The 18,776-nt window shown below is 41.8% G+C and overlaps 1 protein-coding gene across 1 annotated transcript; it reads left to right on the top strand.

Moving 5' to 3' along the window:
- Positions 1 to 159: 159 nt before the first annotated feature.
- On the top strand, positions 160 to 18,196 carry POLR1D (RNA polymerase I and III subunit D). Its single transcript, XM_065653775.1, has 3 exons — positions 160 to 279; positions 8,992 to 9,066; positions 16,851 to 18,196. Exons 1-3 carry the CDS (start codon positions 254 to 256, stop codon positions 17,134 to 17,136), a joined length of 387 nt encoding a protein of 128 aa, XP_065509847.1. The 5' UTR covers positions 160 to 253; the 3' UTR covers positions 17,137 to 18,196.
- Positions 18,197 to 18,776: the final 580 nt, after the last annotated feature.

The following is an 18,776-nucleotide window of genomic DNA, read 5'->3' as shown; positions in this document are numbered from 1 at the left end:
GCAGCGGGGCGGGCGGGAGCCCACTGGGCCGGCTGTCACCCACGCTCTCCCCTCGGGAGCGGACCGGGCGCGGCCGCAGGTGCCCAGCGGGGTGTGGTGGCGGCTCGGCGCGCTCCGCCCCGGCTCCTCCCCGCCGGGGTCCTCGCCGTCCTGTGCGCCTGCCCCGCTCCGCCCCGAGCCGGGCTGGCAGTGGGGCATGGCGGCGGCCTGCGCCTGAGGAGCCGCGCAGCGCGGGGGGACAGCGGGCGCCGCCATGGAGGAGGACCCGGAGCTGGAGAGGTGAGGGGCGGGCTGTGGAGGGGCGGCCGAGCGGCCCCGGGCGTTCACGGCCTCGGTTGGGCCTCTCCGCCGAACAGTCCCCGGGGTCTGCGGAGCAGGGCGAGGGCTGCCAGGCCCAGCGCGGCGGTCGGGGCCCAGCTCTACGCGTCCGTGTGCTCCGGAGCCGGCTGCGGCCCCTACCAGCGCCGGGCCTCGGCTCTCGGGGAGGCGGCGGATGGTCATCGGGGGAGAGGAGCGCTCTGGGCCCGGCCTGGCTCTGCCCGGCACCGCCCGCTCTCCGCCCGCGGCGAGTGGCGGCTCAGGGGTGCGCAGCTTGGGCTGTGTGTTCGGACAAAACTTGGGAGCCCTCGCTGAGGGAGTTGCAACAGAAAATAAATAGAATCTTCTTACACAGTGGGGAAAATCCATTGCTTAAAAAAAAAATAAATCAGTTATTTTTGTGAATCGTGCTGGTACCGTTTAGAAACAAGACTGAAAAGGGTTAGGCGGCTCATTTCTCATCAGTTATAATTTGGTGATTAGGTGTACTTGGTAAAATTTTAAAATAACAACAAATCAAAACCAAATAAACTTCGCTTCTTACAAATGCCAATTTTCAGTGTTAGAGATGTGCCAGTTGACTGATTGTTAAAATTGCCTTGTTCCTTCTATGGAATAATAGAAAATGCTTGGCAGTTATTTTGTCAAAAAATAAAATTGCTTTCTATTGTGCATTTTTTTGGGACAAGAGGGTCCATCTCGCTGTGCGTACAGAGTTACAGTGTTCCAAAGGAAACACTGAGGATTAAAATGCAGATTTCTGTATTTGGATACTCAGTCACAGTAGGCCTCTCTTTATGTGTGCCTTGGGAATAGACTTCAGGTGTTTATATCACAAATTTTGGGGATAATAATCCTATTTGTCATTATTGGAGATTTTTTTTTTTTTGCAAGCTCTTTTGTGAATAACAGCACTTCTTTTATGGCTGTTAAAAAACCCTGTTACAGTGAAGTGATGACTAGGAGCTTTCTGAACTCTTCTCATGGTTCTCTCCCTTAACTTTTAAGAAATCATGTTTGAGAGTGCTTTTAGAAAATAACTTGTTTCTACTTATATCTGGCAATTTATTAAATGGGACAAAAGCAATAGCACTGGGGTGGTGGAAGGGCTAGAGAGCATAATGCTTTCTAAGAGGCCTTTAATTCTTGGTAAGCTACTTTTGCTCTCAAATCATTGGTTTAATAATTAAAGCTTCTCTCTGTATACGCATAAATGTTATTTTTCCTAGTGCCGTTCCAAACTTAAACATTTTTCACTCATAGCAAGTTGAAATCGTGTCACTGTTCTTCCATGCTGTCTGCCTTCTGGCTGCTGTTGCTGTGCTGCGGACTTGGGGTCCCTTGAGCAGTTCATGGTGTAGCCACTTGCTCAGTGGCCATAGCTCACTGCTCCACACACTCCTGCTGACACTCTCCTTCCCAGGAACCAGATTCAAAGTTTTATCCTGCCTCATAGCTTCCATCTCAGGTGGGATTTGCTTCTCCTTTTCTATGGCAGATAGTAAGGATGAAGCTCAGTGTTACTTATCAAGTGGTACATGGTCAGGTTTAGGTGTCTGGTGTCTTCAATCCATGCTACTGTTCACCTCTGTACGTGTTTAATCAGCTCTGAACACATAATAAGTACAATATAGTGTAGTTGATGACTAATCACTTTGTGTCCTGGATCCACCTGTTGTTAGTTACTTTTTCATACCCTCAGCTTTCATAACAGCTTGTTTTGCTAGTAGCAGCCTGTACTCAGTTAATGCTGTATGCATTTACATGTCATACTTGGTGTTTCTTACTCTAAATACACTTCCGCATACAGTTTTCAAGAGTCTAATACAGACCTTTCTTTATCCTTTGGTTTACAGACCTTACTATATTACACCTTAGTTTCATATTCAATGACCTGTTGATCGTACTGTCCTGTGAGTAGTACAGTGATGGTAGTTAGGGTTTATAATTTTTATGCTCTTTGTAATATGGCTTTAGCATACAAATAATGGCATTTCTGTTCTGTAGCCACAGTGTTAACTATTTTAGGTAGATTTTTAGCATTTAAAAATGGGTTTATTTGGAATATTTTCAGTGGTCTGTCTCTGAATTCAGGCCTGTCTTGCAATGCACAAGTCTTAAATAACAGCTTAATATTTTTGTGTGTGTGTTTTTTAATTTACCATGGAAGAAAAAGAAGTGTAGCTATTTTTGTGCATGTTTTTTCAGGTCTGAAGGTAATTTTGTGTCCCAGCATTTCAAAGTGATCTGTTAAGACAAGTCAGTTGTCCTATTTTTTTTTGGTTGTTAACTAAGGAGAGGTGTCTTCATTTTCCTCATTCTATTTTGTCCTTACTGCCACACTTCTGTGCTCCTATTTTTCAGTTTTACTGTGTCTGACTCTTGCTTGACCTTGCATTTGATGTTTTCCTCACTTTAATAGGAAGTGATAGTCGCTACCAAAGCTGAATACTAACTCACAAGTTACCATGTGACTGTTGTGTACTCAGGATTCTGAAACTCTAAAAGCTGTAAATAGCATTGGTGTGTAGTAATATTTGTGACATTCTACTGAATTATTTTTCCTGCTCTATCTCATCCAATAACCTTTGTTGAAAGTATGAACTGACTTTTTTTTTCTTGTGAACTTGATGGTACAGCGGGGAAGACCCAGAGCCTGAGATACAATGTGATTCTAAGAAAATTCTAGGCTAAATTCTGTTGATTTATAATTAATGGTATTGGGAACATAGGACCCAAGAATGAGTAGGAGAAAAAAGGTTACAAATCAGCTACTGGGAAATATTTAGTTTGTTTTCCTTGAGAACAGGTATATCTGCTTTTCCTAGTTTATTTCGACTGAATATCCTTTGGAATATTACAGAGGTCTCTATTTTCATCCCTATCTAAAAAAAAAAAATCTTTCTTCCTCCTCTCTTTCTGAAATTGTTGTCGTGGTTGCTCCATGTGTTTGAAGCACAGAAAATAATGTCATTTCTCTGCTTATATAAAGGAAGTGGCTTTGTTATACTGTGTGTCCAAATCCTTCCATAATTCGGGCTGTCTTTCAACAGCTATAAATATTTCACAACCTTGGATACCATACCTTATTAGAAGTGCCTACCAAGCTCGTTTGGAGCATCATTTACTTGGAAGCAAGTGTTTCCTAAGGACATGCTGCTCTGAATCACAAGGAACGCTATAATTCTGTAACAAGAGGCCTGTAGTTGAGCTGGGAATCAATAGTCTAATATTTTTGCTGCACAGGCATCCTAATTATACTTTTTAACAAGTAAGCTTTGTGCCTGGGAGAAATTAATTGAAAGTTCTTACTATTGTTTTTAACAGTTTAAATCAAAGTGTCAGGATTCAGTATGCCATTCTTTCCCATATTTGTGGAAAAAAAGCGGTCTGCAAGATAAAACTGATGTTTGAAATTGAGTGATGTGTTCACTGCTCAAGCTAGTGAGAATATCAGCGCGGAAATGTGCTGCAAATAGCACTCATGGGACTGACAAATAGAATATTTAAATAAGTATGAAACTTCATCGACAAAGAATGAGAGCATTCACATACCTGATGTGGAGTGTCTTTGCCTTTGAACAAACATTAGGAAATTTGTGGCATATTTGTGCCTTTTTTCGTTCTTGCTCTTAATGTTGTGGTTTACACTTTATTCTTGACATTCCTTTTCATCAATTTTCTTACTAAGTGTGAGCAGATAGGACAAATGAGCTCACAGGAGTTAACTATAAATTGCACTGGCATTCATTACCATTCCTTTATTGTAGAAGGCAGTATCTTCAGTCCTTTACTTGACTGAAGGTCTTTATTAATTATTCAGATGTAATCAGAATACCAACATCCACTTCTATTTCCAGTCTCATGCATGCTTAAAAATAAGTTGTATAGTCAGCATAAAACTACTTTGAGAAAATTTATTTTAAAACTGCTGTTTTTTCCTGGGCTTGCAGCTTGCTGTCAGAACCTGGAGTGCCTCAGGAGGTAGGTTGAAGTACAATTTTGGGGATCACAGTAGCAAAGCAGCCTGGCCTTTGAGCTTGAAAAGTAGTGGTATAGACTGCAAGCAATTATTAATGCTGGCGAGATCTTCCATGAAGATGTGTTTGATAAAAATGTTCTTTCTCTGACTCTGGGAGATGTTGACCTCTGTATTCCTACTCCAGGTCTGTGCACTTCCATAGCCAAATGCATGCTGTGAAGCGATTCCAGTAGATATATTTTCATTAGAGTTCTCATCAGGATCTGTAATGAGATGATGGCATGGGTGGAGATGGCAGAGTTTGTTAGGTTATGTGCTGAAAGCTCCCAGGTACACCCACAGAGGGCTAAAGAGAGACCATGGTGGATGGGGAAGCCTAAATAGTGCCCAGCCCTGCCAGGCCCATCTCAGAAGCCACCAGCCCATCAGAGATCTACCTCCACGAGCCCAGAGGAGCACAAGGGCACAGTGGCAGGAGGGAACCAACAGTAAGGACTCAGAGGAATGAAGATCTTCTCTGGGCCCCTCCCAGGAGGCAGCCTTGGCCTCCAGGAGTGACACCCATCAAGATGAGTCAATGCTGGGGTGCCTTTGGGACTTAAGGATGTTGCTGTGTAGGAGTGGGGAATGCATTATGGGATGCAGGAGAAGAGCATTTTGAGATTGCATGAGACTTCTTATGGGATGTGTAGAGGAGGAACCAAAGGAGGGGAAAGAGATAGGTTCAGGTGATTTGGGGAGAAGCAAGAGTGGGAAGATAAGAATAAAGGGATAAAAAGGTCTGGTCCTTTGTGAATAGGCTGCTGGTTGGTACACTTGTCTGGCTGTGCCCTGCACCTGATCAGCGCAGTCTGGTCTGTCTTCCTGTTAAATTCCTTTCTGACTCTTTCTTGAGTGAGAGACTCTATTTGAAGTGAGAGGGTGTACATCTCAGCCCTAGCAACTAGAGTCAAACCATGACTTGGAGGGACTGTGTGTCTGTGGTGCCAGCAACTGGAACAAGGGCAGGTCTGGGTGCCAGCAGTTGGGCTGGGACACTGGGCTGGAGGGCTGGGTGGCAACAACTGGGGACACTTGGTGGAGTGAGTAAAACCAAGTGTCAGCCACTGGAGTGGGATTAGGGACCTCTTTATCTGTGCTGCAGTATTGGGGCAAGTATGGATGTGTGAGGGAGAGCGTGGCTGCTAATGAAGATCAAGCTGGATCAGCTGGTGAGTGGGTTAATAAGGTGGGAGATGGGAGGTGAGCGTGTATCTCCAAGAGCAAGACCACAGGAGGAGCTAGCTGTTGGAGGCACCAGAGCATCCTGGCCAGCTGCTTCAGAGGCTGTAGGATCAGGGCATCTCCAGGGGCGAGATGCGTGTGTGCCTGTGTGTCTCTGTGGGCAAGACTGCGGTGGCGTTGGGCACTGGGGGTCCAGGGTGTCCCAGCCTGTACCAGCAGTGGAGTTGGGCTGAAGCTTCAGGGCTCCTACACCCGGACAGAGGGAAGAGCAGGGTGAAGCTGTTGGCGTGAGCACCCTGTGTCTGTCTGTGATCAGTGTGGGCAGTGGTGTGTACATGTGGTATGTGTGTCTGCCTGCTGGGAGTGGATTTTCAGCCTTGTTACTGGTTGGGCCTGGGCATGGAGCTGTGGCTGCCTGGCTGCTCAGTTGTCAGATCCAGCATGATATGTCTTCTCCTAACAGCATGGTCTATAATTACAGACATTGGGTGATCTCTGTAGTGACATGCTGTTTTCGTTGCCTGTAACTGTATCAGACATACCTCTTTATTACCAATTATTCATTTTTATTCACTTGGTCTTTCAGAAAAAATGATGGAGCTCTTTGCCTGAGTGAGGAATAGGAAATATGTCTGGTTTTGCCTGACTGCAGAACCTTTAACATTCTCCCATTCTTTGGGCACATGCATTTGAGATGCAAGTTGTTAGGATTTATGCAATGAGAGCTTTGTCTGTAACCTTGAAATATAGAGGAAAAAGTCTAATCCCTCAGAAATGTAAATAAGCTTTGGGCCATGCTCTTGAAGGTAAAAACATCACTGCTTATACTTTCCTGTTACTGTAATTCTGCAGCTAAACTTGGTCGCTCAAAAAGGATCGCTGCAAGAAGCACCACTTAAAACTTGCTGTAAAAGATGCCAGAATGATGACAGTGTTCTCAAATATGCCCCTGTCCTTAATTTTCCCTCCTATCAGTTCCCCAGTGTTTGGATTCTGCTCATGTGAAAGCTGCTTGCTGCATTCCCTTTGCTCATGTTGCTGCTCTTGGAGTGGAAGCTGGCAGCCACAGGACTGTTTGTATTGTAGCCAAGCTGTAAAAATGAAGACAGCAAGGAATGCAGAATCCCAAGAGGCCTGTGAAAGCAAATGTAAAAACCTTGTTTGCATAGCTTTTAAGCTTTTGGCTTACTTGTCTAGAGAATATAAGTTCAATGACTGGAAGCACATTATTTCAAAGAGAATCTGGGTATTTTTTCATTTGTCTGTGCAAGTCAAAAGGGCTTGTAAAGGCACACTGAATAAGGGTACTGGTTGAAAGACCGATATTAGGCAACAAGGTTTGATAAGAATGGAAGACGTTGACTTATACAGCTAGTAAGATGAGGATGTGAGGAACCTTAAACCAATGTGCCATTAATAGTTTAGTGCATGGAGAAGCAATAGTACAATTTTGGATGCGTTTCTCTACTATTGTTTCTGTGAAAGTCTTGGACGCTTTCCATTGAAAAGCCCTTCAAACACAAACTCTCAAAGGAAAACGTTATGACCTGTGAGTATTTGCATGTCTGTCTGGCACAGATCTCAGCTTTTGCTGGATAGAATAGTTTCCCCTTGAAACAAAGGAATGTGTGTAAATAAGTTGATCAAGGATTATTTATATGTTGTTTGAGAACTTGTGACCCATTCTGGAAACTTGTTTATGAATCTTTAGCTGAAGTATTGCTTGCTGGAAATTACTATAAAGTGTGGAAGTAGTTCAATGATAGCTGGTTGTAAGTACAAATATTTTACTATAGTCAAGCAGAACTGCAGAGTAACTGCAGAAAGAGTAGCTACACCTTGGTGTACGTTACACTTGTACTCATTTAGCACCAATTTGTTTTCTGTTGCCAGGGGAAACCAAAACATGCCCCAAAGCAATACAGACAGAAGAAAAAGTGTGTGTGTGTTTGTAAAGTCACCAGCCTATCCTAATGAATGAACAAATCCAGGATCACACATGTGAAGGGGGCTGGTAAGGGCTTATGTTAATACCGTAACAAACTGGAGAAGGTTAGATCTTCTCCAACAGATGTAGGCAGCTGTGTGACTGCATAGTATTTTCTCATTAGCAACTGAAGGAAATTCTGTACTGCTTGTTTTCATTCTGTTATTGCATATGCAGTGTATGCATGTAAAGCTAAGACCTCCTGTGTTTTCTCTGTAGACTTGAATAATCCAGATGGGAATAAACCACTCTTTTGGATGTTTAGAGCCCAGCATTAACTTGTTGGATCTTCCCGTGGACCTGCCATATTCTGCTCTAAGATGACGACTCTTGACTTTTCTTGTATCAATTTTGGCTCGACGATAAAATTGATAATCAGGGGTTTTTTTAAATTTTGCAAAGCAGCAAAATCCTGCTATGCTGATAATACCATAACAACGTGATGGGACATGGCTTCCTTAAGTTTGAGTTGAAGTCTGTTGGCAGTTACATTTTTGCACAGTCTACACACGCACTTGTACTATCCAGATAATGATTGTGTTGCTCACATAGTCCAAATGCCAGCAGCCCTTCTGCCACGTCATAGCTGGGGGAGCTAAACAATAAATATCCTCTGTTGCCTCCTACCTTCAGTTCCTTGAGCCTTCAGTATTACCCATGTCAGTGGAGTTAATGCTTTAGCTTCGTACATGGGGTATTACAGCCAGGTGCATAGCTTTCCTTTTCTGTCTTGAAATTCTTTTTACTTGACGTGTATAGTTGCTTACAGTTAACTAATCAAATTGGTCATTTATACATTCATTTTATATAATGACTGACATTATCTGTTCGTTGGTTTTCCCATTAGCTTCAACCATGTACTGTAGAGCAGTTACATAAGTTTTGAGGTTGAGATTAATTTGTAAAGAGAACCAAGAAACTGACATTGCTTCATAGTCGCAAAGATGAGCTCTTCCACTGTTGCACAAAGCTAGTGCAGTTTAACAGCTGGTAGTTGCAGTGATTTTACTGTCATCTGGCTGCTTGCTATTTTACTAGTGTTGTTTTACCATGCTCAAAATACATCTGCTGTGGTTGAAAGACTTTAGGAAGAATTTAAGTGATGTGACAGCAGGAAAGAACATTCCCAAGGTGAAGAGATGGGGACTGTGCTTTTTGGTGTAGTACACCAGTTTTGCACACTTTATTTCTGCTCTTAAATTAGTATTGCAATTGTTCTATTTGCAACAGATTTAATGTTTGGCGGTTTTTGTTGTTTGTTTGTTTGTTTATTTGTTTTAAACATGTTAAAATGTTTCTTTTAATCTTAGTGCGTAGGAATTTGAATTATCTTAATAAGAAAGTCAAGGTGATTTTGGTAACCTCTTTATTGTTTAGTTCACTACAGTGAAGAAGCTCTCCACTTTATTTACGTAAGTGCATAAAGTGGCAAGTTCTTGTGTTCTGCAAGTGGTAACTTTTTTCTCTTTCTTGTATGTAGGAAGGCTGTGGAAGAGTTACTTAAAGAGGCAAAACGTGGGAGAACCAGAGCAGAAACAATGGGAGCTATGGGCTGGTAAGTTGGGCCAAGAGGAAATGAATGCTGTGACTAATGCCAAAACAATTTTTGCATTTGATGTGTGGCAGAAGTCTCTGCCTTTTAATTTGCTTCATGTTTAAATAATTTGCCTTCATCCAGGTACTAATTTGTCTGGGTAAAAATTTGAGTCCAGATAAGAAAGAACATACTGGCCACATGTTACTGGGTTAGGCTCTCTTTAAGAGTTCATAGCCTGACAAAAAAACCTAAACCCTTAAAACAATAAAAATAATAAATGATCCTCTAGCAGAGAATCCATCTGTAAATTGCAGCCGAAAATGAACTCAAAAGTGTAATCCAATTTTGGAAGTAGGTATTTTTAAATACTAAAAAAGAAACCTAAAACCCAGGAGCTAATTTGTATAGCAAGTAGGAAAAGAGTCACAGTATTTAAATCTTAAGTGAAATACAGTATTAATTCTTCAATGCACTCTTTCACTTTTACAGCTAGATTATCGTGGAATGTAATGCATGTAATTGCAATTAAAGAAATAATAACATGCTGAGAAGAGTCATTCATCTTAAAATAATGTACATGACTTTGTAAGAAGCTATTGGATCTAGAGATGTTCACGCCAGTAGTGCACCAGTTGACCGCGTTAAACACATTTGTAGATAAGATTTGGCTTCCTCCACCAACAGTAGTAAAAGATAAGCCTGCACTGTTAATGAAATTCTCAGTTTATTTCTTGGCTATGTTTGTTTTAGTAGCTCTGAAGAGATTAAAATAGTGCCTTGCTGAAAAAAAAAAAAAAGTTAATCCTTTGTGTTTTCTAAACAAGTTTTGTGGGGTTTATATATTTTACCCAGTGTTTCTGCTAGGGATGCAGTTTATATGCTTTATGTTGAAATAGTTAGATTGGTTTAATCCCCTTTTACCCTGTCAGATTTGCCAAATGGCCAGGTACACCAATGCAGATAATTAGCACTGTGAAGTGTTGCATGTGTCCAGTTACTGTGAATTTGCAAGTGAATTCCAGCTATGGAGACTAAAAATTTCTGTTGGGAGATAACCAAGTGTCCCTGTGCAACTTTGCTGCTGCTTGTGCAGTCCGGAATAGCTGCTAGGAGTGTGTATGGGCTTCTCCTCCTGTCTCTGACTACTTCATGCTCCTTTTCTGTAAAAGGGTAGTGGTCCTGCTCAGCTGGCTGTGATGATCAGCTCCAGGGTAATGTGGTTTGCTAAAGCCTGATGCCCAAGACCTGCCAGAGGAGGGGACAGCCAGGGTTGACCTGTTCTTCAGAACAGCTGCAGATTCCACTAGAGTGAAAGAGCAGCTGGCTAGGCCAGGGTTGTGTTAAAGGTGTAGGAGGAGAAGAGGACTATCAAGAAGGCTTCAGGCAGAGGAAGACTGTTGACATAGGGATTGGCACGGTGATATCCTGAACTGAGACTCTTCAAGTAAGGATCCTTTCAGCTGCAGAAGAATGTGAGAATAGCTATAGTGGGTCAAAGGACCCATTTCTGCAGTGTCCTGTCTCCATCACTGCCCAATAGCCAGTGCCTGGGAAATGGAGGAAGACAAATACAAGAAAGTAGCAGTACTTCCTCAGGGTACTAGCGCAGCCTTGGGCAGTCTGCAGCTCAGGATATCCTCCACCCAGAGGTGATATTCGTATATGACACTTTTCCAGGGATTTTTTTGCTCTCTGAATTTATCCTTATAGAGACCGGTAGTCACCTCATTTGCTACAAATCTGCTGCCATAGAGTTTGGCATAGGCTAGTGTCCTGCTAGTGTGTGTGGTTGTAAGGAAGGCGTAAAGCCCCCACATAGGCAGACTCCCCGGAAGTCTTTGTGTCTAGTTCTGCAAGCACAAGAGACAGAACAGCAGCTGGAAGTTGCCATTACTCTCTTCCCCTTAATATTTTTTGTGCCCCATTGTGCTGTTCTGATCTTTCTGAACTGGCCCAAAAACTAGGTATTGCATATACCTGTGGGAGATGAGATAACCTGTAAGGTATTTGGAAGGAGAATTAACTATGCTCGGTTGAGTATCACACTCCAGCAAAATGCCATCAGATGTAACTGATGTTACAGTAAGTCCTAAAGAGCTTCAGAGATTAGATCTAGAACTGACATGTAACCTTGCAACTGTAAACTACGGAGCAGAAGGTAGCTGCTGCTCTGAGCTTTGTGGATACCAAATGAAATGAGCAGAAAAGTTAGTTCATGAAAATGTACATTAGTGAACCAAATCCAGGAAAGCGTAAGTGGTAGAAGCAAAGAGGCAAGGTCATCACTCACTTGGCTAAAAGCACAGTCTTAACAGGTAAAAACACAAAGCCTTCCTTCCTTGCCAAACTCAAAATGCTTACAGGTGTGTTTCATGAGGACTTCTGGGATTTCCTTGGCCCTTTGTCAGAGGAGTCCTGGAGAAGAGATGCACAAACTGGATAGTTGAAGCGACTCGGCCTATGAAGAAAAGATTTGTTCTGCCATCTGTCTTTGGGTAAGGAGAAGCAGAGGCTGCTACTTCTCATACTTCACTGATTCCAGTTTATGTTGATCTCCAGCAGCTGTTGGATACTGGGAAATACATTTCTGGAGTCAGTGGCATATGATAAGAATTGGGGCATTCCTGGGGAACTATATTGTGCATGCTGGTACAAAGGAGTAGTGTCTCCTGGTGGGTGTTGATGGCAGCAAAGCTGTAGCCAGCCAGCTTCTGAACACTCTTTTGGGACTGCTTTCGAGTTCAAGCCACTGCTCCCTTAGTGTCCAGAGTCATTAGTTCTTCATAGCTCAAGTGCACTGCTTGAAGAAGTTCCCCAAGCACTCCTACCTAACTTTTTGCTGTCTCCTTGTGTGAGATGGATTGTCAGCTGTTTGATCTTAAATTGCAAGCATCCAAGCTAGCATAGCTGACAGGTACAGAAAAAATGCACTGAGCGGTCTTCCTTTAGCCTATTGTCTCCCTGAAGTAATGGACAGCATTGCTAGGATTTCTTCCAGTTTGGGAATGTTTTGCCAGTGTTACATTGTATTACAAGTTTGCTGCAGATGACATGGGTAGGTACTGCAACCTGAAGTGGTTAGATGCCTGTAGAAGAAAGGCTTGTCCCAAACAGGGAGGTTGGTGGTGATTATCAGGCAAGACTTTATGTGGGAAGGGACATAATCTGAGACTCTGTGGCCATGGCGAAACTGTTAGTATTGTCAATGGGGTTCATGAGCTCTTGGTAAGAGTCCTAGCTCACTGGCCTCCATGCTCTCAGGACTGCTTACATTGGCAGTATCTAGGTCCATGGCAAATTCATCCAAGAAATACTGGGATATTGGTGTTTGTAGATCTCACATTATTGGCTCTCGAGTATTGACTTGTTCATTGGATGTCCACAAGATTCTGGTTCTCAGCCCTACAGTGTTTCTAGTTCCTGCAATACCCCTTTTGTATGTACTCTATGGCCACAGTGATTCTTGTTGGGCTCTCCTACATCCTTATGATACCACATGATGTAGATGCTGCTAATGGTGTGTGGTTCAAGCATTAGTGGAGCTCATCACAAGTAAGAAAATGTGTGAGAGAACAGGAAGGGAGGATCCTCTTCTGAAGGTGTCTCAATCCTCAAAAAGTTGAGCAAAAGAGAACAGAATCTGTGGCTAAATCTCAGTGATGCTACTGTGATTCTGGAACTTCTGAGATCAGAAGAGACATCAGAGCAGCTGTCTGAAAGTTAACCCTTGAAGGGCCAACTGGATGCAGGATGGGAACTTGTGGACGAATAGTGTAAGAACATTTGAAATGGTTAGATAAATGGATCCTTGATGCATCAGATGGAATAAAGCTGTAAGATATTAGGATTTCCATTGTATGTCTAGGTAAAATCAAGCTGAAAGCTCAGCTTTCCTTAAGTGGTTTTGTCAGTCTTGTGTATATAATTCATAAGCTTCTTATAGTAGTGGAGTTAGGTCCCATTTTAAGGAGTTGTTCTGCTTTAATTGAGAAAAGCAGTTAAAATGCCACAAAAACTGCTGTGTGGACCAGTTCTAGAGGCCTTTTTTTTTTTCCCAATGTAGAGGTGTGGTCTTCAAATATGCTGGTAGCAAGTGAGCTAAGGCTAAACTGAATGTAATCTTCTGTTCTTACTGGAATACCTAAAAATGAGATATGGAAAACAGGATGTTTGGGGATGGTTTATTCAGCTCTGCATTTTAAGAGCAGATGAATTGCAAAAAGAAGAAAAGTGTTGAAAGCACTGAATTATTTTTAATCCTATTTCTTGTAAAGCAATCCTAAAATTGCTTTCATTCGTATGGATAGCTTTCTGTTCAATATCAAATCTGTTAGTCAGAAGTGCTGCAGAATACAAAATACAAAAATAATGAAGATGAGACCGAAGGGTTTGAGGGCATCGGAACTGCAAAATGCTCTATTGCATCTTTTCTTTGAATGGATGTTGCATGACTGTGCAGAAACACTGCAATGTGATTCCACTAGATCTCTTTCATTTGAACGTGAAGAGGAGGAGAAACAGGGTACAGGCAGAGGTTGCAAAGTAAATATGTTAAAATCTTGTAATCAGAGCACAGGTTCCCATCCACAGTCCTGCCAGCTGTATCTAGCTGCCAACACCATACATAAAAGCTTGCAGTGTCATCCCAGGCATCCTCTTTTGTGAGATCTCCTGTGAAAGGATAAAAGCCTAGATTAGTTGGTTTAACAAAACAGCCTCTAGCTGCTTTTTCCTTTTTTTCAGTCACTCCTCTGTTGAGTACTATATTTTCCATGGCAGTTTGGAAGTGGTAGAAATGCACTTGTAAGTTCATGCATAATGATTTCTGTTTTCCTGGAAGGATCTGATTTGCTCTGTGTGCCAAGGCCGCCTGTGCCAAGCCTGTTCAATATGTCCAGTTACTGAGCAGAGAACAGGCTGTGGCCCATGGTGCTGTACTCCTGTGTCTTAAGTGGTGTCAGTGTGTGTTACTGGTAAGTGGTACGGTGCACTTCTGCTCTGAGCTGCACTGCTACACTTGATGACAGGTATTGGCTGGAAATTCTGTGTTACTGCAGAGAAGTTGGCTTAAAATGTCAAAAATAGGGTTAAGATTTGACCTGTGTTCACAATAATGGATTTAATTTTTTTTCGTACTCTAAATGCGATGTTACATTCCATCATTGCATAGTGCAGAGGTTTGGGGGTGTGTGGGACTTCTCTGTGGAAAGGGATGAGGTTCTGCGGCTAAGAATAGCTTGATTTAGCTTATTGGAGCATGCAAAGCAAAAGGTGAACCCTTACATCGAGTGAATACGTTGCTACAGAACTGGAGCCGATTTAGTAGACAAGATTGCTCTAGAATTGCAGGTTCTGTGCTGGTTTTGGTCACACTTGCAGCCCTGCTCCAGGCACGCTTCAGATCGGAACTTGAATGTTCTTTTAACATGTCTTTGATATATGTTTTTTAAAGAAAAGTATTTAAAAGCTGCTCTGTGGCACTATTTGCTAGTCAACAGTATTGCGTCCCACCTTACATAGGCTGAGCTTGCCTCTCAGCGCTTCAGAACTTACATTGAGGGCAAAGCTGTCATTGAATTGAGCATCACAGGATCAGACCTACAGCAAGCCATAGGCCTGTCCTCGGGGAGGTCAACTGTAGAAGTAGTCTACAATTTTCTCACCATTTGAAATGCTCTTAAAGAAATGGGTAGATTAATATAGTTCACTTTTAATCTTCACGGTCCCATATATACCATGGACATATGTAAACATTATGCGCTTGTTTACGTGCATGTGTAATGTACCATGTGCCACACATCTCACTTCCTTTAAAACTTAAAAGCAGAATTTGCTTTGTTGAAGTCTGAGGTCAATAAAACTAAGGACTGATGTTTCTCTGCTGTAATTTACTGCTGCTCCATGAAACGCCGGTGGCTCGATTTTTGTCACTGTGTGATGGTGAGCCAGTGGCATCTCTTCGCTGACACTGAAGCCCTGCGTTTCTCATCAGTTTTCATTCTTAGTATAGCTCAGGCAGCACTCATGGTGCCAAAAAGAAGTAAATATTTCAGCAAGGTGAATTTATTTTGGGGCAGATTGTCTCCTTCTGGTGCTATATATATTTGTGGTTAATCAATGCATTAGCTCTTAAGAAAAAACGACAGGAAGGAGCCAAATGTGAAATAGTTTTTCCCTGGATGCAGCCTAGAGAAAACTGCCCTCCTGGGTAGGAGATGTTGAGGTACAACGTTTAATCCTGGCAGAAGACATACCGAGGACTTAAACACTGGCTGATTTGTGTTATGTGTTGAGTGTAACCTGTGCCATGGCACGTTCAGCACCATGTTCGTAGCTGATGTAGCTTCAAGTAGAAACCCTGTTCTACTGACATATGTTAGCCTTGTATTTTTACTCAGTAATACAGTTAATGGATAAATACTGTTTACGTAATTTACAAAACAGCTATACTAGATGCAGATATAGTTTGGTTTTTTTTTTAACTAGGACTTGAGCAAAACAGTGTAGATTTATATGCAGAAAGTTTAGAAAACTCTAAAACTAGTTATGCTGTAGAAATGTCTCAAGAAAAATACCTGGCAGAAATAAAACAGTGTGGCTGTTTAATGCGTACCTCTAAAATTACTCTCGTAAGTTCTTTAGGGATTTAGGACAAGAACAATTATCAATACTGCTTAGTAGGCAGACCTGAAGCAAAACACCGTAGTAATTACCCCACCCAGTTAAAAGACATGAAGTATGCTGAATAATCAGACTCGTTCTTCGTTACAATTCTGTTGTTATTCTGATACCTCTGATTATTCAGAAGTGTCAAAGGTTTTTAAGCGGTCAGGGTATAGCTTCTACAGTTACACAAAATACTCAGTTAGCACAGATGATCTTAACGTTGTGGCGTTAGGATTCATTGACTGCATAGTTGATTCAGTAAATGACACTGCGATCTCCAACTGCTCTGCTTTTTTGTACTAATCCTGTAACTTCTCCGTTAGCCTGCAGACTCAGAAATGTTGTGAAGACAAACACCATGATGGTTCCCACGATAAACAAAGCCTTCAGAGCGATTCCTGCTTACTGCAGGAATATGTTCAAACTTGTTTTTTCTCATTCCATTCTTTAAGAGATGATAAACTGGGAGTAAGTAGAGTACAGCTGATACCAAGAAGATAAATGAAATGTGTAGTAGCCCTTGTTTACTAAAACTAGCTGATAAGCTATGTGCAAAAGTGTTAAGCTGCAAGAGGAGAAAGAAGCAATGGAAGAGTTGGATAAGTATCAAAATAAAACATGTTGTTTGATGGTTGCCAGATAGAAGTTAAAATTAGTATGCCTCACGTATATGTTTTATCACTACAGCTGTTTGGCTTCTTCACGCAAGTGTATCTTTTACTTTCTGAATGTCTCAGTTCATTAAATAATACTGACTTTAGTAGATTATGATATTGTAAACCATTCCAATTTGACTTAAAATATGTTACTAAACATTTGGTTCCTGAATACCCGTTAAGCACCGTCAACCTTAAAATATATTGTCATCCTCTGCCTAGCCCTGCACATGCTACCTTGTGAAAATCATGTAGATTTTCACTGTGTTGAAGTAGAATATTTTTCATCCTATAAAGAGTAAGATAAAAGGAGAATGGAGACAGACTTGAGCATATCTTTCTGTACTGAGAGTTTACACTAGGTGGCATGCAAGGAAAGCCAAAAGCACAAACCTGTCTTAAAATTATTGAAGTTAAAATTTCAGACTTGATTCAGGATGGTTTTATTTGTCTTTTGATCACTTTTAAATGTCTTTACAGGTTGAAGTGTCCTCTTGCTGGTACAAATAAAAGATTTCTAATTAATACCATCAAAAACACGTTACCATCTCAAAAAGAACAAGACCAAGAACGTGAGCAAAAGGAAGACAGTAAGGAGCCTGAGCCAAACAAAAGCAGGAAAGAAGAAAAACCAAAGAAACGCAGAATTCACCCATACACACCCAGCTTTCAGTCCAGAAGGAGAGTCAGCTACTCTCCTCCGAGGCATCGAAGCAGGAACCAGCACACAAAGGATAAGCATGAAAAGCGATCAAGCAAACGATGAGGAGAGGAGGGTGATGAACATGTGTTGTTACGAGCCAGGAATGTCATTAAGTGTCCGACTGCAGGGATATCTTCGTTTTTCAGGAAAATATGCTGTTCAAAATTGAATTTTGAACTGAGTTGCTTGTGTGAGAAGTAACCTTGAGGTAGCTTTAGAAAACCTTTCTTTGGGACCTTTAAGGTAAAAGCAAAGTGCAGCGTAAATCTTCCAGTTGTTTTAGAACAGACATTCCTTTCCCTTGCTCCATTCCTCTCTCCCCTTCTGACTAAGCTTAGGGTCTTAGTGATGGAATGTGATATGTGTGTCACTGTCTGATACAGCTCGTTTAGTCATGTCACTCTTTTGGAAAGAAATTTAAATTAAGCATAAATCTATTTATTGTTTAAAGTTGGCAGAACTTCTTTGCTGCTAACCAATAAAGAAGTTTTGTGTGTTTGGGTTAGTTTAGTTCTACGGAATCTAGAAGAAGAGAAAGCTGATCAGTGCCTGGCCAAGCACATACATTTTGTATAGAATATAAGAGTTTGCTTTACTATAAAAAGAACAAATTCAAGATGGGCAACACTGGTTTTGCTTCCCAGGAGGAGCTACCAGGAAACACTGGTTTGTCTTGTTATTGTATATTCACAAACCTGTCATAGGTAATAATAAACATTACCCCTAAAAAGCCATAGCTGCAATAATTGTCTCTGTTTAGACTTCCCTCTGTAAGGAAGTAGTTTGAACAGTCTATTGTCACGGTGCTTTCAAAACAAACCTTGAAGACAAAATTGTCATGTTCTCTGTCCAGTGCTGGGGAGTTTCCAAGTAAATGTGTAATACTAGAAGTGCAGAGGTGATACTTAAAAACAGTCAAATGCTCACTTTACAAGCCTGTGTGACAATTCTGTAGTGGTACAGTTCTTAAACTTGCGACTTGGGGCACATGTAATACACATCGGCATATTCTACGTCTCACTTCTGTTCGTGTTACAGTAACAGACTTCCATGTGAAATATTTTGTATTTTGGTATTCTCAAAAATAGTTGTTTTGAACATAGGCTTCCGTTTTTAAGTGTGTTGACAATAAAATTGAAAATGTTCATTAGAAGTGCTTTGTGGAGCTAATGCTTTTAGTGGGTTTCTTAACTGGCGTGGGCCTCTCTCTTCTAAGGGCAGGGAGGACCCAGCGCTTCGTGGTCCTTCAGTGTTGTGCCAGGGCAAGAGTGCCACCTATAGGCTTTTCTATACCTCGTTTTGCTATACTTACCCGGCTCTTGGAAGGATGTCGTTAGCTGGGAGGTGGGGACATCAAAGTGGAGATCTGCCGTGCCTGAGTTTTGATGCATGAGCTGGGAATTCCTCTTCTGAGTTATGGGAAGGTAGTTAAACTGGTGTTGGGGCCACCAGTGCCTGCCAGGGTCAGTGTAGCCAACACAGTGGGACACATTTACATTTCTGCTGGGGAGTTGTGGAGAGTTTCTCTATTTCCTGGCAGGAACCAGAGCCCTGTAGTAGAAGTCCTCGCCTTTCAGAAAATGTCCAATGATTTAAGTGGGATGAATGAAAAAGTAGTATCTTTGGAGAATGTAGGACTATCTTTGGTTTAAATAAACATGTTGTTTGCAGTCCTTATTTTGCTGGACACTGGTTGTGTTCTC

This window comes from Caloenas nicobarica, chromosome 1 (genome assembly GCF_036013445.1).
Source record: "Caloenas nicobarica isolate bCalNic1 chromosome 1, bCalNic1.hap1, whole genome shotgun sequence".
Taxonomy (NCBI): Eukaryota; Metazoa; Chordata; class Aves; order Columbiformes; family Columbidae; genus Caloenas; species Caloenas nicobarica.
Note: the sequence above shows the minus strand (reverse complement) of the source record. Positions and strands in the feature narration are given on the sequence as shown.